Here is a 27,412-nt window from a genome sequence, read left to right on the forward strand (position 1 = left end):
ACTATAGTATAAGATTGACTCTGCAAGTCAAGTACAATAGCAGCTTTAATTCCTTACCATATTCATATGTATTCATACCTTAGTCTGACTGAATTCTGTTGAGTAAATATGTTCCAGAATGTTGGAGGAACTAGAATTTCTTTCTCTCTCCCTGCTTTCTTCTCTCTCTTCCTTCCTCCTTCTCTCTCTCTCTCTCTCTCTCTCTCTCTCTCTCTCTCTCTCTCTCTCTCTCTCTCTCTCTCTCTCTCTCCCTCCTCCTCCTTCTCCTTTTCCTTCTTCTTCTTCTCTCCTTCTCTCTGTCTCTCTGTCTCTCTCTGTCTCCCTGTCTCTCTCTCTCTCTGTTTCTCCCATGATTTCAAACACACACACACACACACACACACACACACACACATATATATATATATATAATGTCAAACTCATCTTATACTCTGAAACCCATTTCCACATTCCACATTTCTAACTACTTGATAGGCCTCTTCACCTGGGTATTCTACCAGGAGCTTGAACTTACAACATTAATATTTGAATTCATTATTTCCCCTAAATTTATTCTTCTTCCCAACTATATCACTCCTAATAGCACCACCATTTTCTCAGTTACACAGGGTTGAAACTAAACAGCCAACTTTCACTATCAATTCACTTCTCTTCAACCCCACCTCACCCTTGCCACATAATAATCAGTTCCCAAGATTCAGATTCTGTATCTTCTACACCTACCCTTTCTCTCTAATCATACTATTATATTTTGATTTTTGGTCTTCACCTCCTATGAGATAAGAATATTAAAATGGCTTCCTAAAGAATGTCTCTGTTCTCTTTTCCTATTTGCAAACTATCTGGTCTTGAGATTAGTCTAGTTTTACACAATCTGTCAGGTCCCTCTTTTATAAATTCCTCAAATTATGATATCACTTAGAGACTTGTCTGAAGCATAAAAGGTTAAATGATTCACCTATTGTAATTCAGCTAGTGCTGGTCAGAAGCAAGATTTCAATAAAGGTCTTACTAATAATGAGATCGGTCCTCTATCCATTATATTATTTCTCATTATTAGGAACATTGTTATAGGATCCTAAATAAAGATGAACATTTACAAATCCATTGGCATATTTCAATTAAGCATCTATACTTCTAAAGATTACATTTTGTTTCCCTAAATTCCTGCTGTAATCAAAATGGGAGAATTTTCTGATTTTTTTTTTTCCGTAAGGTACAATGCAAACACTTTGGTTCTAAAAAGGATTCTTTTAGTAGCATATATAATTGTTCCACATTAAGAAGTGGATTCTTTTTTTATTAAAAGGATTTCATAACCCAAACTAACTAAGAAACTATAGCATAGAAATGTACATAAATATTATTTGAAAAACATTTACAATTTTACATATTCCTTTGGTCCATGGTGTTGACTACACCAATCTCTTTAATAACACCATTGGAATCAAAGGTTCAATCCTTATCCCTGCCCCTCTCATCTATACATCTGGGTTGTGATTTTTTTTAACTAGACTTCTGAATTCATTAGTGTAAAGAAATCCCTCAAAGGAATTTCTCTCTATTAATGATGACCATGTTATAATGTTAGAGGATTGCCTAGGACAGTAGCATATTAAGTGATCTGCTGGGTCACATAGCCAATATTTGCCAGGGACAGGGCTCAAGTGCATTTATTCCTCAGTCCAAGGTCAGTTCTCTATTTAATTTGCCTCTACCACATCAATGTAAGAAGGAAAAAAATATTTTCCCGTGCACAGCATATTAAGGTAACAACCACAACCACAACCACAACCACAATAGGAAGAATAAGGGGAGCAGCAGCAGCAATGTCAGTATTGATCATAACAACAACAGCTAGCATTTATAAAGCACTTCACAAATATTATCTCATTTGGTCTTCACATTAACTCTGGAGAGTTAATGCTATTAATACCTCCATTTTACAGATCAGGAAACAGGAGCAGAGAAGTGACTTCCTGAGGCCACACAGTTAGCAGGTATCTAATATTGGTTTTAGAGTAGTCTTCCTCACTTCATATCCAATGCTCCATACAGACTGCATGTTAAACATTGTGGGATAAGTACTGAATCAGGAATCAGAAAGCTGCCTTCAAAATTGAGTTTTGCTAGTCACATCGTCTTTTTGAAGTTTTAAAGTGTCTTTTATTCTGTTTATATATCTATAAGATTAAATGGGCTGGACTAGATCATTAAAGATCCCTAAGATTCTTTAAAATTCTAATCCTATGAACACATGATTATTTAGGATTGTTACTTTGCATGATTGGACAGAATATCTTGAAATTACTAAATCCATCAAGCAAATATTCATGTTTTAACCTTGTTATATAGGGTGGAAAGTTTCTTAGAGGCATAAATCAAAAATTCAAATGGTTTATTAATAAGTAGTATAAATTAAAATGTACAAGGCATAAAAGCATAAAAAGTATAAAGCAATTGCCTGAAAATATTTCTAAAACTAAAGAAAGATAAAAATGAGAGAAAAACATTCAGTCATTGTGTGGGGATGAGGGGAACAAACCAAATATATTGCAAATAGAAAGAAAAGAGTAAAAAAAAACCTGTGAGATTTTTTTTCAAGTAGTAGAAACTTTTTCAATTAAAATACTAGAAGTTTATTTTTCTTCTATGCCTGCTTTTTTTTTCTTTTTTAAAAATGGATAGGCACTACCTCTCAGACAATTTAGGTTCAATCCCTCTAGAAACCAGAACCAGATTCATTTAAAGTTTGTTCTAAGACTTTGAATTTCTAATGAACACAAAGAACAAGTTAGCTGACTTGAATGCTCTTCTCTGGTTGTATTTATTTATTGACAGAACAATATGCACATCATAGGTAATTGTGAGTGTAAGTGACTATAAAACCTTAATTCAATAAAAGAGAATTTCAAACAATTGTAGCGTCAGATGGACCCTTAGAGGTTATGTAATGTAACATTTTAAAGATGAGGAATTTGAAATCCAGAGGAGATAAGTGACCAGTTTGAGTGACTAATGATATTTAAATATTATGATAATGATCTGATTTAATGTATTTCTTATTACATTGAATATAAAGTCCAGTCTGAAAATTCTCCATACAATATATTTGATAAATTGACTAGTTTAATTTATGTCCCTATCATTTAAGTCTAATTTTTCAAGATATTAATGAAGTTTGGCTGTTTTGTTTTTTCTCTACAACTCCTTTTTCCTTATGGAAAATATCCAATTAGAGAAAATTAGGTTAAGGAATTCATTAATTGCTTATCATCCAACTTCTAGACATCTGAGGGTATATATTTGGTCAGATTCACATTTATAAACATTCTCCAAAATAATTTTATCTCCAGAATTTTGAACAATCATTCCTCTGAATTTGGCCTTTTCTTTTAGCTTTTTGCTGTCCAACATTAAGGAAAGTTTACCTCGCAAAAGTTCTTTCCTTTAAACATGGTAGATTTGTAATCAACATTTATGAAGCCACATAATTATGACATTAAATATCTGAAAATATCACTTTAAAAATAATCTCACCCCCCAAAATTTTCATAGGCAAAAAATCTATGAAAAAAAGGGGAAGAAAAAAGTTCCCATGGTCTGTTGTCTCAGGGGTAGCAGCACCAGTTAACCCACACACACACACACAAAAAAACATTTTGTGGGTCTCAGGCCAGATATCTTTGATGCAATTAGTGTACAAACAGCTATTTGAGCAAAAGACATGATATAAAGTGAAGATTCTGTGACCCAAAACAACCTTATCGACTTTAGAGCAATTCAAAACAAAACAAAACAAAACAAAACAACAACAACAACAACAACAACAACAACAAATCAGTTTTCTAAATGGCATAAGGGGTAAAAGAAAACTATTTAAATAATGGAAAGTGAGGAAGAATGGAAGATTATAACATTATTGAACATCTTGCACTGTCTTTGCATACATAACCACCCATTCCTGTTCTCTGCACTTGGAAAGCACAAGCAATTGTTAAATATTCCAATTTGGCAATTAGATATCACTCATTTCTGATCATGGTGCTCCTACACTTTCCAGTTGGATCTCTGAGGATCCAATAGATCATCACAAAGGGGGCAGAATGAACCTACAACATGAGGAGTGGGGGAACAAGACTTTTCCAGAGCAGGTGACTTTTTTTTGTCAAGTAGTAGAATTGTCTAAATTACATTACAAACACATCGTTTACCAAAACATCATTAACTTTGATGTAAGACAAATTATTTCCTGAGCTCTCCTTAATTAGACAAAAATGCTTTCTGAACCAAAAAACCCTTGAATGAAAGGATCAAAACAGAATTTGGAAAGAGAATATTTTAGGCTCACCATTGTTCCTTCCCTTCTACTTCGGGCAACTTCTCGCTGCAGGCGAGCCACAGCCAACTTCTCCCTGAGAGGAAGAAAAGACCATGAATAGTGGTTCTTTTTTTTTTTTCCAGAGCAGACAAAATGAAACATTTACATGGCAGTGTTACATTTGTTTGATATCTCTAGGATCACTCCCTTCCTGGCAAAGCTCTCCTCCTTGACCAGGTTTGTTTTATAAAATTTTTGAGGGATTATATAGAACTGCGTTATTTTCATGTGATGATCATGAAATGTAAAATCACTTTTCCCTTCTGATCAGGTGGTTTACAAAGTAGGATTAAATATTTCCTATGTGATTCTTGTTTTATATTAGTGTAGTTATATCATTCATAAATTGTTTTGTTTCCTATGTTTCAATTTTCTTTCGTTAAACAAAATTTGCTGATACCTTTTTTTTTTTTAACACTTAGATGTCTCCATTTATTTCCCCTGTTTCTAGTCCATCCACAAATAAAAGAATGCGTATACTGTTTCATTAAATATGAAGATGTAGATTTGAAAAAGAATATTTTTAATACAACAGTTTATCTCAAGTATTCAATTCATGACAATTCCATTTGTAGTCAATATTTTTAGGAACCTATTCAATGCATAAAGTGGGATCCACATATATTTTCAGAATATATCAATTACAATAAATATTCTAATTATATTTAGTGAAAAGTAGCCCTACATAGAGGAAAGACTTTGGATTAGGAATTAACACTTGACCAGGTCTAATGCAGACCTTCTCAAAAACCAATTGTATGACCTTAAACAAATTACAGTCTATTGCCTCTAAGGATCTCAGTTGGCTCATGTCTAAAATGAGATGAAAATCATTTCATTCATTTTTTTTTATATTCATACTATGGCGAAAATAATACTAAATGTTATGGGAAAGTTTTAAATTTGAACAAACCATTTCTGGTTGTCCAAAATTGCTACCATTAATTATAACTGAGATTATTCAGGAAGAGATTATTACACATCATTTAAATGTACACCAATTCATTACAGAGGAAGGAAAAAAGAAGTAGTGTGCCATAGTGTATAGAACACTGGACTTGGGATCAGAAAGACTTGAATTTAAATCCTACCACAAGCATTTATTAGCTGTCAGATCATGAAAATTATACTAAATCTCTGTACCTTAAAGATGTCAACCTTATCTAGGACTATTGTACATTTTACATACCCCTCTTTAAATCAAGGATAGAAAGTTTCAGGCACACAATCTGGATATAGCCATCAATTTAATTTCTTCCAGATTTTTTTTATATTTATGGAATGTCTTATGTTTATGGAATAAGTACCTTGAAACACTATCCCTATTTGTGCTAATCATTTTAAAACTAAAACTTTTTTAATCCCCAGGAGAAGTAACCTAAAAAGTTACAAAAATCAAATATAATGCCATGAAATCTGATTCTGTGACTCTCTCTAAATACTTGCTTCATTGTGCCTGGCCAAATTACATTTTAAAAATTGTTATCTGTGAGTGTCACATACTTATACATGCATGAGAAAAACAATGTCTAGTTTTTTAATTTATTTAAAATTATATCTCTATATAACATGTGCATTCTGTATGTATATGTACTTATATACAGATACATATAGATACATATGTGCACATCCTTGTATGCTGTGTGTATGTGACTCTCATAATTCCATGTACCAGGAAAATGTCTAAATTCTCTGCACAGGGTTGTTCTAATTTCCCCAGTTTTACTATGGTTGATCCTGACAGATTCATGAAATTAGGATCAGGAGCCCTGAGAAGAAGAAAATTGGTTCTAAGAAGAGCACACTTCGGAGCAGTGGCATTTAGTGCTCATTAAATGCTAGTTGATTGAACTCTTCAATTTTAATCAGTTTGTATATTGCTGACATATTATTAGGAAGGTAGCATATCCATTAATGTGAAACCATGGTCAGATTACTTGTATTAATTAAGGAAACAGGAAAAGTCATAAGATAATTACCATAAGGCAGAGATTCTGAGCCTGCTAGGGGATAATGGTTACTCTGTCCCCTCTTCTAAAAGCTGTTTTTGTTTTGTTTTACTTTGTTTTCTTGTTTTAGAGCAAGGTTTGAAGGAATAAAGCCTAATTATTCACCAAATCTGGCCTATATGGAAAAAACCATTATACTAAGAGACATTTTTTTTTTAACCTAGAAATGGAGGAAAGAGCAATATTTTTTCCCTTTTGATAACAATATCAATTAACCTAAATTCAAAGGAAAAATGACATTGTCTACAGACAGGCTATCTCCAAATATGTTGTACAAAAGGCCTCTTTAATTTAAATGTCTGGAGCCTAAGACCTTGCTAAAATTATACATACATACACATATATGTGTAAGTGTATATATACATGCGTAAATGAAAGATATATGAATAATGTGTACATATGTGTATTACATATTTACTGTGATATACAAGTTAACTTAAAAGCACTATTCAGTTTTAATATGAGTCAGATGATGGCCAATTCTTGTTGTAGCTACTTTCATGTTGAGTTGCTATCTGTCATCTGTTAATATAGACCATGGGAAAAGATAATCTAATCATTTTAATTGTTCTGTAGTTTTTAGTGAGAAAATTTATTTATAAAATCCAAAAATTAAAAAATGTTTACCTATTATCCCAACTATACCTTTTTAAAAGTTTATAATTCAGGAAAATAGCAATCACTTTGAAATGGTTATCTATAAAAGTATCAACATTACTGAATTATTGATTTTGTAAAACATCAGACTGGCAAAACAGAATCAGGAGCTGGAAAATTATAATGTAGTATATAGGGCATGGTTTTCGAATCAGGAAGACCTGAGTTCAAATTCTATCTGCACCACTTAAAAGCTATACAATTAAGTATATTTTAAACCTCTTCTTAGCTTTTTTATTCTTAAAATAAGCATAATAATCCCAATAGTTGTAACTTCACAGAAGTACAGTAAGACTAAATAGAGAAAATCTATGGAATATGCTATATAGATGCCCATTACTACTATTATTGTTGACATAATAGGAACAGAGACAGTTTCAAAATAATGAATGTAATGTGTGAACATAGAATGTCCTAGAAAGGCATAATTTCCTTGAAAATATACCTTTATCTCTTAACGTCAACATGCACACACACCACAAAAAAACTGTTTAATTCTTTGGGAACTATACCATTATTACCACAAACTAGTAGTCTTGAGCAAAAATGACACCCTGAAACTATATCTTTATTGAAAAATATTTTACAAAATTGGTTTAAATTATATTTCAAAGGAAATAGAAATATCAGTTGAATCTTGCCTATATCTAAAATTTTGTTTTCTCCAAATGTTCTTCTTGGAATTTTCTCTCGCTCCCAATCTTGCTGACTCTATCAGTCTTTAAGTCTATTTCACTATGTCTCTGTCTCTCTTTGTCTCTGTCTTTGTCTGTTTCTCTATCTCTGTTTCTCTGTGCATCTCTGTATGTATGTATTATGTGTTCTGGTGATGTTTCAAGAGACTTTTCTTCTCTACTTCTTCTACTAAAGTTCTGGCACTTCTGGTTTAACATGGAGGAATGGATTATAGTTGATGAATAGAAAAATGCACCTGTAGTCATATTTTCAGGTTTGTAGGCTGTTTTTACTGTCTTAATGTTGCCTCTATCCATAGAAAAAAGGTGTGGGGGGGGGAGGAGGGGGGAAAGGGTTATGACACTTCTGTATTTGAGTCTGATAATCTCTTTTCATTTGTCTTTTCATTTCTCTAATCCTTTAAATATTTTTCTGTTTTTAAGAACTATATATGACTGGTATACTATCTATAACTTTTTTATGCAAATCCAAAGTTCTTCGGCACTGTTTTGTGAAAAAAAATCTGATACCTGCCTTTTGTGTTAATAAAGGTAAATGACACAAAAATATCTAATCCTATTGTAAGTTAACCTATTTAATTCTCTTCTATTTACCACTTTTGGGATTTCTCCTCATCATCTGGTAATTACATTGGAGTTGTTTGCATTGGATATTGTCTTGTTGTCTTAAAAGGCCTGTATTCTCCCCAACTGTAATCCTGATTGCTTTTCTGTTGGTTGATGACATCAGAGTCCTGAATTTCTAAAGTCTCTCTGGGTGTAACCTCAGCTGCTATCATGCCCCACCTGTCCTTTGATTGATACTTTGGAGCTGGATCTTGCCTCTCATTTCTCTGGGTCATCCTACATTCAGAGGCCCAGAGAAAGCCTCGGTTACATTTTGGACATGGGGTTTTGGGTTTACATGATGGAAAGTGTCGATTGCCATTTAGTTTTGTTAAGTTCTCTTAATAGAAATTAGACTAATATACTATAAAGTGTAGGGGAGGGTGACAATTTCAAAACAAAGGTTTAAGGATGTTTCAGGAGAGATAGGTACAAAAGTTATTTATTTTTCTTTACAATAGTAGAAAAGGAATAAAAATGTTCACATGGTAAGACAAAAGTGATTATGACAAGTTCAAACTCTTGTCAATGGAAAAATTCCCTTCACAGAAGACCCATTAAATAGAGTCCCTGTTCACATTCAATTTTACTCCTGAATGGAGAATTACACTAAGGTTTATCAAATTCTTCAACATGGACCATATTCAAGATATGGCCATATTCAAATAACCACAATATCCAATTATTCTGGACCAAAAGGAGATTAATATATAGGAAAGCCTATAATTACAAAAAATATGTGGTAAAAGAGTACTTTTTAAAAAGAATTTGCTTTAGAATGTTTTCCATGAGTAAATTCTGGTAGTTAAATGAGCTTTGTTTAATTAAAAATAAAAACTTTTCCTGTGATTCATGAATTTTCAAGTACCAGTCACTTGCCTAAAAACAAAGACCATATTTTTTGCCCATGTTTCCTCATGGTGTCTGTAAGCCAAGGATGTTGGCAACATGTAAAATCCCCCAAATGTCAAAGTCAAAAAGATCTGTGCATGAGAAGAAAAAAACTTTCTCCAATGAGAAACAGCTTTTCGATTGGCATATAGTCAGTTTGTGATGTGTGGAGACCTCAAAGTTAAGGGCACTACGTAGCCATCTGTTGCATAAGTGTCGAAAGCCAGGCCTGTCTGGAGACAAATCAATTTTATGTTACCACTTTAAATGGCCTGCCAGCTCATCCACCCATCCTCTGAATGAAACCACTGTGTACTCAAGTCTTTTACCAGGCAGATGGTTACCTTCAGTTAAGATGCCCTTGATGGAAGAACAAAAATGTCACTCTGTTTAAGTGTGACAAATAAGGTTTTCTACTATCAATCTCCATTTGTGAAGAATTGTTTCTACACACTTTAAATCTGATTACGCAAAAATACAGAAGATGAACAATTCCTTTATAAAAGATTGGCGTGTGTGTGTGTGTGTGTGTGTGTGTGTGTGTGTGTAGGTGTGCCTCACTTTAAGTAAACTGTTGTAAAATCTCATTTCACTATAATCCAAGTAATTTGAAAGTACTAATAGCTACCATTTTATTTTATGATTGCTTTTTATATTTCCTCATTTTTTTTATAAGAAAGACACAAATTATAACTAAACAACTTATTTAAAAAGAAAATAATGACATAACCCCTTTGCCAAGCATCCAAAGTCCTCTAAAATGAGAATTCTTAATCTGAGGTCTGTTAAACTTAGTTTTTTTTTTTTTTATTGATAAATGTATTTTAATATAATTATTACTTTACATTTGTAATCCTGTGTGCTTTGTTTTATATATTTAAAACAATTTTGTGTTCTGTGAAGGGAAGATTTTGGTAGACCTCCAAAGTGAATCATCACATAAATTAAGTAAAGAATATCTGTTGGTGGGGCAGATAGGTGAAGCAGTAAATAGAGCACCAGCCCTGAAGTAAGGAGGACCTGAGTTCAAATCTGATCTCAGACACTTAACACTTCCTAGTTTGTGATCCTGGGCAAGTCATTTAATCCCAATTGCTTCAGGAAAAAAAAAAAAAAAAGAATATTTGTTGGTGACTTCCCTGTCTTCTCTTCTTTCCCAGTTGACAATTACATCCTCTAAAAAAAAATAGCAGTTATTTGAGGGTCTTCTCTATTACACTGATAATACAATAGGAGTTATTACATTTATCTGTTTTTATTTTTATTTGCTATATTCTAAGTTGCATGAAACCAGGGACCATGCTAAAAACTGAACTTTATATATCCTTCAATTCCTAGGAGATGACTCTGAATACATTAGACATTTAGTAATTATCTGTTGAATGAACAAAGTCAACTTTTTTTAAACATTCAGTCAATTGTTTTCATCTTATGCAAACCTAGATTTTTAGATATGGAAGGAAACTTAGAGCCCCTCCAGACTCACTTTTTACATTTATAACCTTTGAGAAAGATAAGTGATAATGCTAACTATGATGACCCTGAAGCATTGTAAGAGTTGAAGAATCTTCTAAATTAATAAAAGATTAAATTATGTTTGAGTAGTTTTAGTTTTGTGAATGGCTGTTATATATATTTTATTTGTGGTGATATGACCATATTCAAATAATCAGAATATTTAATTATTCTGAACCAAAATTATTGAGTTTTATATATTTTATATGTTATTCCTATATAAAACAGAGTTCTGTTCTATCCACTTCATAATTTTACATCATGGTTTCATGGAATCATTTATCCCCCACTTACTTTCTCTCCATATTATGTTTCCCTTTCCCCTCAATGTCTTTTTTTGCTTCCAGACTAGAGCAGCATATTTTCCCCAAATATCAAATAGGATTTTGATCACAAGATTAAAACTTGAAGATAGAGATTATCTAATTCAATTTTTCTATATTTCATAAATTAGAAAATTAAGGTCCATATAAGTTAGTCCTAATTCACACAGCTGTCACAGAGCTGAAAAGTTCTCTATCTCTGAATAAAGTGCAAGACTCCTGAACATGTCCATCTTTCAAAGACCTCTGAAATCCCATGTTTGTTTCATAAAGCCTCCATTGACTTTGGTAGAAAAAAGACAGTTTTATGTCTTCTCTCAGCCAATTTCATTTCAACCTCACCTTTCTACATTTGCAGCTCATTTATATCTTTATCCCATTATGTTTGTATGTTCTGCACATTTTCAGCACTTCATAAAGTTTGTTTTTAATCTTTACTGCTTATACTTTATCAAAGATCCTACCACAAGATGTGATCATAAGTAGAGCTGTATAGATCAGTCTTTTATTCATATATTTCATTTTCATAGTCAATTTTGGAAGGGCCATGAAAAGAATTACATAAGAAAAGTAGCTACACTTACATACTCTTTGCTCCAATTCCAATTACTGATGATGTGGGATATTTAGTCATAAAGAAAAATATCTATTCATGGATCAATCTATCTACTTATCAATTTGCCCATCTATTTCAGTGAGAATAAAGACAACAAGAAAACTTACATACACATTCATAGTATGTTTGTGGTAGCAAGAAACTGAAACTTGAAAACAAGGTGGTACCAATTGACTATAGAATGGCTGAACAAACTCAAGTATATGAATGGAATGGAATACAGTTCAAAAAAAAAAAGGACTATAAAAAACTCATAGAAACATGGTAATACCTGTATGAATAGATGTTTAGTAAAATATACAGAATTTATAAAGATATATACCATAAATATAGAATATAAAAGAAAAAATACAAAAAGGTAAAGTGATTAATTATGATAAATAATTTTGATTCTGAAGAATAAATAATGAAACATACCTCCCTTTTTGCAATAAGGAGTCAGGAAATCAAGTAGAAAGTTATCATCAGAAATCAGTAATTGTCATTCCTTCTTTTTTACTTAACTGTTCAAATTTGTCACAAGAGAAGGTTCATTCTCAAGCACAGGGAACAATAAAGGATAGTTCAGAATGGTTGTGATGTAAAAACAAAACAACAATAAAACTTTTTTTCTTAATTTACTTCTACTGTTTCATTAGAGTTCAGTGGGAAAACATTGAACTTGGAAACAAAGAGCAATGAACTGATTTCAAATCATTCTTATTTTACAGATGAATAAATGAGCTTCAAGGGGGTTGAGTGAACATTATGTAGTATGATATAATGGCTAGATATCTGCTTTTGCAGTTAAAAAGACCTGGATTGAAATCTATCTCAGACACTTATTAGATTGGGCAAGTTACTTCTCTGGGACTCAATTTACCTATCTATAAAATGGAGGGTTGGACTTAAAAAGTCCCTTCAAGTTTTAAGTTTATGATTCTATCATTAATTTCTGTTCTAGATATATGATCCTATAAAAATGTAAGTAATTTTTTGTTGTTGCTGTTGCTGAAAGGCATGTCACTATGAGTGCTACTATTATTCAAGAAGTAGTCACAGAGAGAATTCAGGAATATTTGACTCCCTAAGTCAGAAATTAGGAAGAATGACCTTTTGAAGATCTTTCTCCTACTCAGTGAATTACCTTTCACCCATTTCTTCCATTCCTCCTTTCTCTGGTCTTTGGGAATCAGTGCTCTTCTCCCATACAGACTCTGATATTACCTATAACAGTATCTGGGACATGAAGACCACTAGGAAAGCTTTCTCTGCTAAGATATTCTCATACAAGACAACTATTTCATAGGCTTGGTGAATTTTAGAGGTGGAAGGAACCAGAGAGAACAGTTTAACTCCTATTTTATAGATTGAGAAACTGAACACCACTGGTTATTTTAGCTTTTATTATAATTTGTAGATCTTTATTTTTCTCCACATTGGCTAGAAAGACCAAAAATGTCCTATATAGAACAAAGTGGTTTTTATTCATGACGTTTCCTGTATTTCTAAAGATGAGAAAAAACTATTTGTGGCCAACACATTTAGAGTATGATTGTGACTGTTTTCATTTATTCTTGTTTCAACTCTTCTTCAAGGACTCCTTAAATGATACAATACATATATTCTTGAAAGATTTAGGTAAATCATTTATGTTTTTTTGTAAGCCAAGCTCTAAAGAAATAACCTTCAAAACATTATCCCAGACAACATTGTTTCACACTAACCCTTAGTACTACACTATAGCTAAGCTCCATTCTGAATTTATGAAATCATATTGTAACATTTGGCTGATCAGACTTGCATGCTTACGATGACCAGAGCAAGGATTCAGTTGATAGTGGCAAGATTCCCATGAAGGTTAGTTAGCTTGTAGCTATCATACAGGGTACTTTTTGTACAAAAGCATTGCTCCTATGAAACTAACTGCTACATGTAACATATCTCCCATAGTCAATATTTTATGTTACCAATTAATTGGAGTATACAAATATATAAAATGCACTAATGATCTCATGAATGAACCTTTAGTAATATGAAAGTTCTTACAAATATCCATCCTTTAATTTGTCATTTAAAAACATAAAAATCCCAATGTCCATACTCTTTGCGAAGTGCAATGGTACAACTGGAATGCTTTTGATTTAAAGTTTCTGCTTAGGTCAAAATACTTTAGGAAAACAGAAGGAAAATTATCCAACCTATGTTTGAAAGAATTATGTTCTGCTTTTACCTTTTGTTTAATTGCAGAAAAGAGCATAAGATAGATAGACCAAAACCCTGAACTTTAATTTTGTAACTTCTGTGTATAAATTATACGTGAAATTATATATGAATTTGGGCAGACAACTTCTACTTTCTCAGTCTTAATTTCTTCATTTGTAAAATGAAGTAGATGGACACAAGAATTTCAAAAGTCCTTGTCCTCCTTCCATCATTACCAAATATTATGAACCTATGTCTCTACTGTGTTATTTTCACAAAAATGGCAAAAAGAAATCTAAATTTTAATAGCCATTCATTTTACATGTCAAGAACATTTAGCAGCATTCTGAAAGCTTGATGAATGGAGAAGCCAAGATTAAAAAGAAAACATCATCATTCCAATTTCCATCATGAGCCAAAAGAAGAACAGTAAGGCTGTAATCTATGACTGATGCAAGACCACTGCTGAATGAGTGGTTATAAGCCATTCTCTTCCCACACTAAGGCCTACTGGGGAGCCAGACACGCCAGAGGGTACAACAATGCTTAGCACCAATTGCACCTGTCAAATGTGCAGATGGAAGAACCGGTGGCAACTGTTTCAAAGTAATGCTTAAATTAATTAGCCTTTTCTAAGCACATCATTTAATTACTAGTCCCCTCTGATATCCAGTCTGTGTGAAGATTTGAGAGAAACTTCAGGCTGGAGTTAGATTAGAATAGTTTTCTTTAAACTTTTTCCAACAAATAATGTGTGTTGTCCTAAAACTTTAAAATACCAAAAATTACTCTTTTATTACATGCTTTAGGGGAAGCTATTAACTTCAGTGATGTATAAAAGTCAGTAGGTTTATAGTGCTTTCTAAATTGTTGACCTTTACACAATTTTGCTCAGCAATAACCAATAGTCAGCATGAAACAAAACGGGGTTGACATATACACCCCACTGACTTCAAGACCTGTAGCTTAATAATGTTGTGCTGTGCTGATTAAGAAATAAAAGAAAAGATTAGCATTGAGGCTGTTTTTAAAATTCCATGTGTCAGAACACAAGGCTAATAACTTGAAAAGGAATCCAGAAAATGGAATTCATCTCAATTGCCTGCCTTTTAGCCATAGCTAAAGGACTCTTTCCCACATCTTTATCCTTTATGACCTTTCTGCTGCTTCTGACACAGTAGCTAATCTATTTCACTTTTCTTCCCTGGCCATTATAGAATTTAAAAATCTAATCCTATTCTGGTTTTTACCCCAATTTTTTGAGATGTGGTTATTCTCATTCTTGCCAGATGTCATGAGTATGTTTCAGGGTAGATGTAGCCCTATGGATATCAGAGCCAAAAGCAAGTAGCATAGTGGGGAACCACAAGAATAGCGGGTAGGGCTAATTAGGAGGGAGGGTCACCAGCTGCTCTAACTCCATAAGGGTAATCAGAATTGGATGAGCTAAAGTCATAAAGTAGCTGAACCCAAAGTTTAGCCAAACTATGGAATTGGAAGCTGTAACTAACAAAGTAAGTGAACCATAGAGGACATAAATGAAAGGATATTCTAAGAGGTTCCCCAAAACAGCATTACACCAATTAAGTTCTATCTGTGTTTATCACCATTGGAAACCATGCAAACATTGCTATGCAGATAGTATAGATCACAGTACACAAAATGCTGGAATTATAGTCAGGAAGAACTAGGTTCAAATTCCATTTCTGTACTTTATTAGCTGTATAACCACAGGTAGGTGTTGAGCTTCATTTATTTATCTGTAAAATGGGAATAATCATATTTAGAGCACCTATCTCATAGAGTTTTTGGTGTAGATTTAAGTTTTAGGATGAAAACTTTAAGAAACAACAATGACATTGTTATAATACACATAGTAGGGATAGAAACAATATGTATTGAATGAATAGATGAATGAATTCCCTCTGAAATTTGTAATTTTCACTAGCTTAGTTCCAGTTGAATGATCAAGTTAATTCTATCTGAGTCAAAATAGACTGCTTCCAAGTGTGTTTATTGCATGAAATGCATTTCTTTATTCTCACATTTAAATCAGTGGAAAAAATAATGAAAAGATCTCACCTTTATTCTTTTCTATTTGAATCATTGCAATGCACTTAAAATTATTTCTTCAAAATAATTCCAAATCAATTTTACAGAAGAAAAAATAAATATCTCTATGTAATTTAATTATTTCAGTTTTAATTATTCTAACAATTTCTTTCTTGATTTTAAATAATGTTCAAAATATTCCTTCCAAATTCTTGTTCTCTTTGATTTCCTACAAAATCTTTTCAAAGAAAAGGATAGACATGATGTTATAAAACAACTCAGACCACAGAACCAAAATCATCTAGTATTTGTCTAATATTTCCTTCTTCCATCTGTCTTTTTTATTTTTGAGTAAAATCCCACTGGGAGAATATGGTCCTCCCAGGGAATTTATGTAATGCAACAGAATTTTTTGAATAAAGAAGCCTACCATCTTTCACTACTAATGCTTCATTATAAGCATTTACTATGTATACATGGATAAAAAGGTAGGTTCTCCATAAAAAAGTAAACCAATGCTTTGGTCAAGTCTCCAACTACCTAGCATCACACACCTGTGGCAGTAATCCTCATATGGCTACTAATTAGAATCCTCAGCTTTCTATTTCCAGTGGCCCAGAAATTTCATTCTGGCTATATTTTGATGTAGAAGGCCCCAAGATATAGCTGTGAGCTACAGCAGGCCATCTGTCAAGAGGAAAAAAAAAAACAGATAACTTCTGATTTTATTGAAAAGAATTGGTGATATCAAGTGAATGGGAATTTGGAAAAATGAAAACATAAATGTAATTTGATTCTTTCAACATTTCCCAAATACTCTGGGCAAGGTACTATTAAAGTGGATCATAAAACTTTTAAAAATTCTTTAAAATATTCTCCCTTGTGTAGAATAAGTCACAAATCCTAGAGATTAATTCTATTGCCATTTTTTTTTACTTGAAGAAACTGTGTCAGGAGCCAGAAAGAATCAGCTAACATTTTATTTCATAATTACAGAGTTCTAAACTAATATTATCAAATTTAAGCATTAGGATAATTCTATAGAGGTTAAATGATTAGTTTAAGGTTAAACAGTTAGTACCAAAGTCAAAACTTGTAATTCTGTCTTTTCCCATGATATAAGACTGTTCCTTGAGTTGTGATTTCTTATTATAATTTACCTTGAATATCAAGGGAATTTACTTCTTAAATACCAAGTCTTTCATTCCACAAGAATTTTTTAATCTATTGTGTATAATACGACTGGGATATGAACTAAGTGATGAGTGAGTTACAAATATGATTAAGAGTTATTCTCATGCAGAACTTCTCATAAAATTATAGGAATAATGCAAATAAGATAATTGATACTGGAAAAACCTACATATGTCTGGCATAACAGTACTATAAATTATTTGAATATTTGTATAACCTGCAAGATTTTGTTAAACTTAATGTGATATCTTTGCAAAACTCTCACTTATGACCCACAATAATATATAATGTAGTCCCTCTCTCCTCCCATTACCACTATTTGTGAGAACTATTTAAACTGATTTATCCATGTATATTTTTTTATCCCGCAGCCTTTATGACCATGTGACATTCATTTGCCATGAAACTAGTGAGGAAAAGAGATAAAATCAAACTAACCTTTTTGCATAGAAACTGAACCTGTGGCTTTAGCCTCAGGATCACAATGTTCTTCCCACCATACATTTGCAAAAGCTGTACTGAATGCCCAGAACGTAAAATAAAATTCTAAACTTCCTCCAAGGCTCAACTAAGGTGCTCCCTACTACCAAAAGCATTTCATAATATTCCTACTTTTTATCTTCAAATTATCATCACATTGTTATCTGTGGAAATATCATTATTCCTGCTTCTTGAATCCAAAAAAATGATTTTTCTCTTTTTTTTCTTTTTATTCTCAAATTTAATACAATCCTTGGCACTTAATGGATATTTAGATAATGCTAGTTGAATTAAACTGAGTTGGAGTAAAAAGAGAGGTACAATTATTTATATCTAGAAATAAGGCTTCAAAGCCAAGAAGAGGTACAGTCTTGCTTCTTACGCAAACTGACCATATGATCCTTGCCAAATCATTTAATCTTTGTGCAAGAGGCCAATATTTAAACCTATAAATAACAGAAAATGAATCTTCAATATTGCAAGAATTTCCCCAAAAGGTGCCCCAAAGATTTTAAGACAATGATCAAAATCATGTGTGGAAGTTGATAATTTCCTAGCTCTTCAGAAGAACTTACAGAATCTATTTAGAGGGAAAAAAAAAAAAAAACAACAACTTTTCTCGAAATACTTGTTTCCCCCTCCCTTCTCTTTTCCTCTCCTTTCATAATTTCCCATTTTGGCTTTTTTTTACTCATTTATACTATTGTTTTTTTAACTTTTATTATGATTAAACACTTTTATATTCTACAGAATTTTTTTTTAAAGAATGACATCCTGGCATCTCTCCTAATTAATGCTCATTTAAATTTGCATTAAAGAACATTATAACTAGGTTGTTTTTTTTTTCCTGAGGCAATTGATATTAGTGAATTTCTCAGTCACACAGCTAGGAAGTCAGGTCCTCTGATTTCAGGGCCATTGCATTATCCCCTGCACTATTTAGCTTTTCCTCAAGTTACTTTAAAAAAAAGTTCTATATTTTTGCCTTTTGAAAACATTTTATATAAAAGTATTTTATTATACAACTACATTTATTTTTTACAATTATAGCTTCTATCTCCATTTCTTCATATTTTCAATGGACATTTCCCTTTCTACCTATACATGTCCTGGAATCATAGATTTTGAACTGAAAGAGATATCAGAGATTATTTCATTCAATCCCTTCATTTTATAAATGAGGAAATGAAGCCAAGATGAGATGTGATTTGCCCAATAATAATTAGCAAAAGTAAAATTTTAATCAGGGCTTCCAATTCAATATTCACCATCATTTTCATACTATTTTATGTTTAACACAACTTTCTTTTTTTTGGGGGGGGGGAGGGGGTAAGTCCTTGGGTTGAGTGACTTGCCCAGGGTCACAAAGCAAGTAAGTATTAAATGCCTAAGGAGATATTTGAACTCAGGTCCTCTTGACTTCAGGCCTGGTGCTGTATCCAGTGAATATTGGATAGAGCACTACACCATCTAGTTGCCCCACAATTCTTCTTCTTAATGTTAGTACCATGTGGCTCACACTTAAGGAATTCATAATAAATTATAGGGTTTTTTTTTCTTTTCTTTCTAGAAATGTTTATCACCTCAGTATAATATGTATAATATGTTATATGCTCAGATATGTATTTTAGGATGTATAACTCCCAATCTGAAAAATAAAATATATTTTACTTTATATTTCCACTTGATTTCATCATCAAATAAAGTTCTAAAAAATGTTTCATAAGTGATAGCATCTTCTATAAAACTGTTCATTTTTAGGGAAAACAGGGAGGGGAAAGAAAACATCTCTGTTTTTTTTTTTTTAATCTAATCTTTTCAAAGACAGGTGAAGTTCAATTAGCACTGAGTTTCAATGTTGGCTGAAAAGCAACAAAATAAGTCAATGATAGGAACCTCAGAGGGAGAAGTGAAAGTACCTGATAAGAAAACAAAGATCCCAATGTCAAATAGATTATTCATGAATTGAAGTCAGACTGTGAAATAGATTAATGTACCTTATATCACATGAACTCCTAAGAGGGAGGAGAAAAAAATTACAAAGGCACAAAAAGAACTAAAATATAGCATGGTCTAGGATATTTTCCAAGTAGAGAGAAAAAAGAATTTACAGAAGATGAAAAAAAGTAACTTGTAATGAAAAAACAGCAGATGTTTTCTTAGGATATGAGCAAAACAGCCAGACATTAAAAATGAATTCTTTTAAAAAGGTTATTGTTAACTTTCTATTAGTAGGTAAATGCATCTAAGCATTCTGAAAATTATCATCTGTTTTAAGGACATGGTAAGATAAAACAAAAAGAAAGAAAAGCAAAAAAGAAAGCGGAAGGGGAAGGCCAGTGAATTAAACAGAGATAATAAAAAGACTGTTTAATGATAGTTGTCCAACTGCCTAGGAAAAGTGGTAGCTAGATATGGGAACAATAGTGTTCAGGAGAAAAGGGTTTGGATTGGAAAGGAGTTTCAATCAACATATGCTATGCAAGATGAAGATGGTCTAAGACATACTTGAGCATCATTCTATACAAATGTGGTTGCTCAGGCTATAATGTAGACAGTGAACTGTTTCCAAGAATTTTGTATCATTTCTTTGTCCTTTAAACAACCATCTTGATAACTGGTGGCTTCCAGTTCAAATTTTTCCTTCCCCCAATATTCTAAAGCAAAAGGCTAGAGAGGCCCACATAATACAGCAGAGAGGCAGTGTGGTTTAGTGGATAAAGCATTGAATGTAAGGTCAAAAAGATCTGGGCTGGAATACCACTTTAGATTACTGATTAGCTGGGAAAATCACTTAACCTTCATTTTTTTGTTTGTACTAATAACAGTAGCTACTTCATAAAATAACATTAGGATCACATAAATCATATTTAAAGTGCTTTGCAAGGCTTAAAGAGTAATATAAATATGAGATATAATTTTATTGAAAGTGGGGTTGAGTGAGGATTTTTTTTTTAAATTAGAAAGTGTTTATAACATGTATCATACTTTCCCAGCTTCCTGGTTCCTTTCAGATTAAACTCTTTATTTATCTAGATGCCCTACTTATCACTTTACTTCTGGTTTTATTTTCCCAGTTCCCTCTTCTCATTCTAACAGTTCTATCTCAGTGAAAATAATCTGGGGCTCCCATACTGCTGACTTAAATTTTTTTCCAAGAATTTCATTTACAAGACTTAGTTAGAGTAAATGTAACCATGAAGATGCTGCCATTACTGTGACTTTTTACTCCCCATCTGCCATGAACAGAGGATGGAAACCATGAATATAAAATCAGGGAAAGATCTATTTTCTACAAAAAAAAAAAAAAAGCCCTGGCTATACATTGCATAACTCTAAGTAGAATTAGAATCAAAGATAGTGTATTAGAAAAGGGAGCATGATATGATATGTATACCAAACCACTTCAGAAATCACAGAATTTTATAATTTAAAGGGGCTATCAAAACATCTACTCTAATACTTTGATTTATCAAAGAGGAAACTAAAGTCCAAATATAATTTATTCAAGGTTATATAATCATTTAATGGCAAAAATTTAGTTCTCCTAACCTGTGATCAATAGTCTGCCAATCTAATAGCTTCAGTATTCACTTATGGATTAATTACTTTAGTAAGACCTTAGGCATAAAAGGGCTGTAAAAATAAATAATATATGATCTTTCTCATCAAGAAACTGGAAATTTAGTAGGGAAATGGAGAAAAAATAAAGAAAATGAAACAAAATGTATTAGGAGCATTCTGAGGAGATGATCAAAAAAACATTTCATGGAATAAGTGACATGAATGAGTTTTAAAGAATGGGTTAGATTTCCAGAAACAGGCAGAAATAGAGAGTTCACTCAAAATCACAGAATTTGCCACAGAGGCAAGGCAAAATGAGTATAGGGTTTAGTAGAGGGTTGATCAAGGAGAATTCTGATTAACTGAGTTCTAATCTTCTTGGTGAAGTTGTAGAGTATGGGCTTTAATTAGAGAAGGAGATTGATGGAGCTATATATGTACTCTGGCTATTTGCTGAAGGATTTGGGATTGGCTGTCATAGAATATGGACATGATGCTTGCTTCGGGTTGGTTTCTGTGGCTCTCTATGACTAAGGACATCAATCAAGATTTTCTTAAAGATGAGTTTTAAAAGGATAGATTCATTCACAAATTTCTTTATTTCAGTAGTTTATTACAGTGAGGCTGTACTATTCAGTTTTTTCTCTCTGGGATGTTTCACTTTTGGAATTCTATTAGCATTTTTTTTTACTGTTTTGGTTTCCAAGAAAGCAGAGACAACATTTCTTTCTTCCTTCCCCCAACTCAACTACAAGCAAGTGGTAGACAGAACTTGGAACTAGGTAAACTGTAAGTTCCTCCCTTCCATTTGAGAGTCTGACAGACAGACAGAGTCAGAGACAGAGAGACAGGGATCAGAGACAGAGAGAAAGGGCCAGAGAGACAGATAGAGACAGACAGAAAGAGAAACAGAGACATAAAGAGAGAGAAAGAGAGAGAGAGAGAGAGAGAGAGAGAGAGAGAGAAAGTGACAGAAAGTAGAGAGAGAAAAAAAAGTAGAGAGTGAAACAAAGACAGAGACAGTGACAGAGACGCACAGAAAGAGGAAATGGAGATTAAAAAGAGTCTGATAGACAGACAGACACAGTACTATGCTTAATGGAGTCCCATTATCTCTAGTTTTTAACATTTTGAAAACTTATTGTCCAAAAAAAAGAAGAAAGCAAGTAGAGTATGTCATGTCAGATCTTAGCTTCTTTTCTCTGAACCACTGAAATATAATCCAATTACTCTTAATTATAATAAAATTGTCAAGGTTAAATTAACTCTGTTTTCCTAAAGTCCATAATAAGTTAGTTTATTGTTAATTCATGATTTCTGGACACTTTTTGTATGTGTCTTCTCTAGATTAATAAATTAGTTGGGGACATTGTGATTCCAATTTACCATTGCCTTAGTAAAATACAGTAACACATTCACACAAATACACACAATGTATTTGCTATGTTTCAAAGCAAACAAGATAAACTTTTCAATACCATTAAACCTGAAATCATTATAATGTTAACATTCTGAATTGTAGAGTAACTTGGAGGTCACCTGATTCAAAATTCCTCACTTTTTAAATGTGGAACTGAGGTCCAAAGAATATGTTGTTTGTCAAAAAAAAAAAAAAAGTGAATACACACTTGATTTACAAATGAGATTATTGAAATAACTGCTAATAATTTGATTGCTTATGGACAATAATGAAAATGTGGAAAAGGATGGGGAAGACATAGTTTCAAGGTCTGGTGATTATAATGAGTTCCAAATTCACTTCTCAGAAAAGAAACATCTTTTAAAGACTTCTATAGCACATGCTATCCACATAGTAAATAAATCTCAAGATAAATAGAATCTATCTTTATTTGAGGGATTTATTCACTTTGCTTTTGATTCTAGCTTTTTTTCACAAGGGTAGGGAAAAAATTCTCCAAAGCCCTTTGTGTCCCATCTCAAGATTGTCTCCCCAGTAACTAGGTAGGAAAGAAAAAGAATGGACTTCTAATGGATAATGGCAAAACTGAGATTTGTAGCTAAAGCTATCCTTGAGCACAGTGAACAAAAGCATCATGTGTTTTCTCTCATCTTTGGCTTTTTCCAAGTTCTCATTTTCAAAAAGAAAAAAAAAAGATTTAGCAGGTATGTATACAAAAGAAAAGTCTGATCATTTAAAGCCTGAAAAAAGTTGATTGTCATAGATGGGAATTCCATTAAAGAAGGAGAATCCATCTACTTTGAAGAACTGCTCAATCAAGAAGAAATCTACCCAGAAGAAACTAGAGGTAGAAACAAATTCAAAATGTCAATGGTAGAATAATAAGCAGTGTCCTTACTAGCCCAAGAGAAAAGAAGTCTAGTTAGAATAGTCTCTCACAAACAAAATAGAGAGGTCCTTTGAAAATGTTTTCAGGACAATACAATAAGTCTGTTGTGTGTGAAAACTTGCTTAATTAAAAAACAGAAACAACTTCACAAAAGGGAAGGAAAGAAAGGAAGGAAAATTCACAACCAGAATAAATAAAAGATTGATAAGAAAGTTTCAAGTGAATAGCAATGCTGATTAAACCGGACCAAGGGAAACAAGATAGCTGTTATATCTAGAACACAAGCTACCAAGCAGATGCATTCTGCTTTGTCTATTGTTTGAAAAATTGAATTAAATTGGATAGGTGCTATCCTGCTTGGCATTGTGATTGCAGGACATCTTTACCCTATTTTTAATATTAATATGGTTTACATAAGAAGAAAGCAATTGCCTGGTAAAAATATGCTTCAGAATCAAAGAAAATCTCTTTATACAATCTAGTTTTTACATGGGAGGGGGAGGGAAAGGAAATTTTCTTCCGTAGTAATGAAGATTGCAATGTACTCAGTGGCAATAAATACTTTTTTAAAGTGTCTCCATTCAATCACTTCCTAACAATTGTATTTATATTACAGGAGTCCAACAGCAGCAAATAAATGTTGCACTCTGATAAAAATGACTACTCTGGATATCCACCAATAAAGGCTATTCAGATGGGGAAAAGCATTCATTCTACAATATCAATCAGTGAAGATGAAGGTCATAATTGAAGAAGATGAAAGTCATAATAAAAAAGAAACAAAATTCATATATCTATTATTTATTTTGAAATATTAAATCAATTCAAGCATTTTTATGCACCAACTACATGTAAGACACTCTATTAGGTGATTAGTATAAAAGTCACAAGGGAAAAACAAACATGGATAGGTTATGATTTGTATTACTGAATGGAATATTCATATTAGTGAGATCCCAGATAAAATGGAGTACTGGAGTCCACATCTTCACAGAGCTTAATAATGTCAGTTGGAATATATATATATATATTTTTATATATATATATATATATGTATATACATATACATATATATAAAACATATAGTAGCCCATATGGGATTCTTGTATATATAAATCCAATTCCAGTTTAGCCCCATCCAATTACATGCAATCAAATAGAATATAAGGTAGAGTTCAATGGAAGTGAAGGAAAGATTAAAAGTGCAATGCAAAGGAGAAAAATTAGTGTGGAGAATGAAGAGAACACCAAAGGGAGAGGGAGTAGTCGAGTATGCTAACGGGAAAAAAGTCCTGAGCTAAACATTACAAGATAAGAAAGAATTCAACAAATAGACCTGAAGACATGGAATGAAGCTGAAGGTGATGACCTGAATTAGGCATCTAATGAGCACAAGGCACAGGGCCTTTGGTAGATTCAACTTAAAAAGTGAGTAAATACTATTTCAATTTATTTATTTGCCCATCATTTAAAATATTATTATATTAGTTTCATCGCTGATACTTGCTTTATTAAATACTTGTCCATTTAGAAGTTAATTTAATGCATTTTTACATTTAATCATCAAATAATTATTTAGCTTTATGTCTGAGATACAGGGGTAATACAAAGAAAAGTAAAACAATAAGTTTGCCCGTTACAAATAGACATTATCTATTATGACCTCCAATAAAAAATACAATTCTGACTAAGTCTTCAGGGTATAGGAAAAGAGAAACCAAATTTCCATGATAGTACAGAGAAAGGAGAAATCTCTTCAAATCGAGGCTAATTCCAGAAGTGAGGGTTAGAAGAATATACTGCAATACAAGATAAAGAGTGAATACAGAAAACAGACATTCAGGTTTGGAAGCTAGTGAGTAGTTTAGATTATTTAGAATATTACAAAACATGTGAAAATATTAGAATAGGTACATTGGTTAAGAGATATAGTTCCTTGGGGACTAGTATGGGGCAGTGGAAAGGAAATCAGAACTGGCACCACTTTCTGATGCCAACACTTGCATCTGCCTTTAAAATCTAGGGAAAATCACATGATTTTCTTGAATTGGATGACCTGGAAGGTTCTTTCAAAGTCCGTTTATAGTCCTATGATTATTAATATTTTCTATTCTCAATAAAACTCACAATAAAGGTATTCCCATTTTCAGCAGCCAATAACAAAGTATTAACTAGTTCTCCTTTACCAAGAGATTCATTTGGCTCTCCTATACAAGAAATTTAGAATGTATTTTTTGAATTACCCTTGGTAAAATGTATAAATTGTATTGCTTGGGGAAAAGTCTACAGTGAATGCGAATAATGGTGCTATCCTTTTTATCTCCTTAAACTCCCAGTTGTATTGGGATTATTTTGTCTTTCTATGAAGAGACTGAAGTCAATAAACTGACATTCTATATTCAAAATGTAACTATTGAATCTCTTGCTTTTATCCAACAGATAAAATCTTTTCTCTGAAGTAGCTTATACTCTCTGAAACACTCTCAGATCCCCTCTTTCTTTATGTTTTTTGCCAAAACTTCCTTTAAAAGTGTCTCGAACACTGGGGCAATTTACTTAGAAGTCATTTTTACTATATCCTTTGTCTTTAGTCCTATCAATGTGATGGTGACTAAGAATAGAAATTTCAACTTAGAATAAAGACTTTATCATAGTCATCAATCCTCCAGTTTCCAATGACAGTGTTTCAATGGAAAGTGATTGAAACTACTCTACAAAATTCTAAAATTCAGCAAATTACCCACATGGAATTCTTTAAAATTTTTATTAAAGTTTTCTTTTACTTACTTCACCATAGTATCCCATGTATAACTTCTTTTTCCCCACTGAGACAACCATTCCATATGATAAAACTGAATGTTTCTTGTCTTTTTTGCAGAAAGAGAAAAATCAGTTAATATATTGAGAAGATCTAAATACATGTGCATGTATAGATTTTCTGGCTCTACGAAGGGATAAATTAGGAATGTTTTTTTTTTTAATTTCTTAATTTGGGTCCCAATTGATTTTTATCATTTTGCTACATTTATTTATTTTCTTTGTGGTATACTGTATTCTTTCCATATATTATTGTAGTTAATGTGTATATTGTTTTCTTGGCTCTCCTTACTTCATTTTGTATCAGTTTATATAGATCTTTCTATGCTTTTCCCCATTCATCACATACATGATTTCTTATATATCACCGCAGTATTTCATTATTCACATGACACAAATTCATTCAGTCATTCCCCAATTGATGGGCATTGACTTTGCTCCCAATTTTTAGCTCTCACAGAAAGTATTGCTATAAATGTGTGGAGTATGAGGGGACTTTCATCTTATTGATGGTTTTATTGGGATATAAATTCAATAATGGAATCTTCTGTTTCAAATATATTGATATTTTAATCATTTTATTTGCATAATTTCAAATTGCTTTCCTAAAAAGTTGTACCTTTTCACAGTTTCACCGACAATATTCTCACATAACATTTTGTAGAACTTGATAGATTTTATCACATCTAACCCAGATCTAGTCCCCTCTTTTCAGTCACTAAATGGCAAGAAGAGTGAGGATCAGAAGTCAGGATGAGTGGGAAATTGTATTAATAAAGAAATAAATTGACTTGCTCAAATTCTATCCATTTTGGAATCTCCTTCTTTCTCCAAGGGGATGACCTAAGAAATTCTGAATTATCAAGAATTTCCATCAAATCATTCCCAATGAACATTCTTTTCAACCTTCTACTCAATCTCTTCCTATTTTTCTCCATTAGTCTCATGAATCAGACATCCAGGTCTCAGATATTTACTATGTTTACATTTCATTATGAGCAAATTTAAAGAATGAAAATAATGTTGGAGAACCAAAACTCCAATAAAGCTAATAGTCTTCCAATGCTCAGAGAATACATCTTTACCAAGCAAATAAGCAAAACAGACAAGAATTAAAAA

General features: G+C 32.4%; 1 protein-coding gene across 1 annotated transcript in view; it reads right to left on the reverse strand.

Annotated features, from left to right (window-relative positions):
* NCKAP5 (NCK associated protein 5) overlaps positions 1–27,412 on the reverse strand; it is a 1,106,193-nt gene that overhangs the window by 574,827 nt on the left and 503,954 nt on the right. The window contains exon 4 of the mRNA XM_051985772.1: positions 4,352–4,415. Coding sequence (XP_051841732.1) covers positions 4,352–4,415 — 64 coding nt within the window. The remainder of the gene's footprint in view (positions 1–4,351; positions 4,416–27,412) is intronic.

Source organism: Antechinus flavipes, chromosome 3 (assembly GCF_016432865.1).
Source record: "Antechinus flavipes isolate AdamAnt ecotype Samford, QLD, Australia chromosome 3, AdamAnt_v2, whole genome shotgun sequence".
Taxonomy (NCBI): Eukaryota; Metazoa; Chordata; class Mammalia; order Dasyuromorphia; family Dasyuridae; genus Antechinus; species Antechinus flavipes.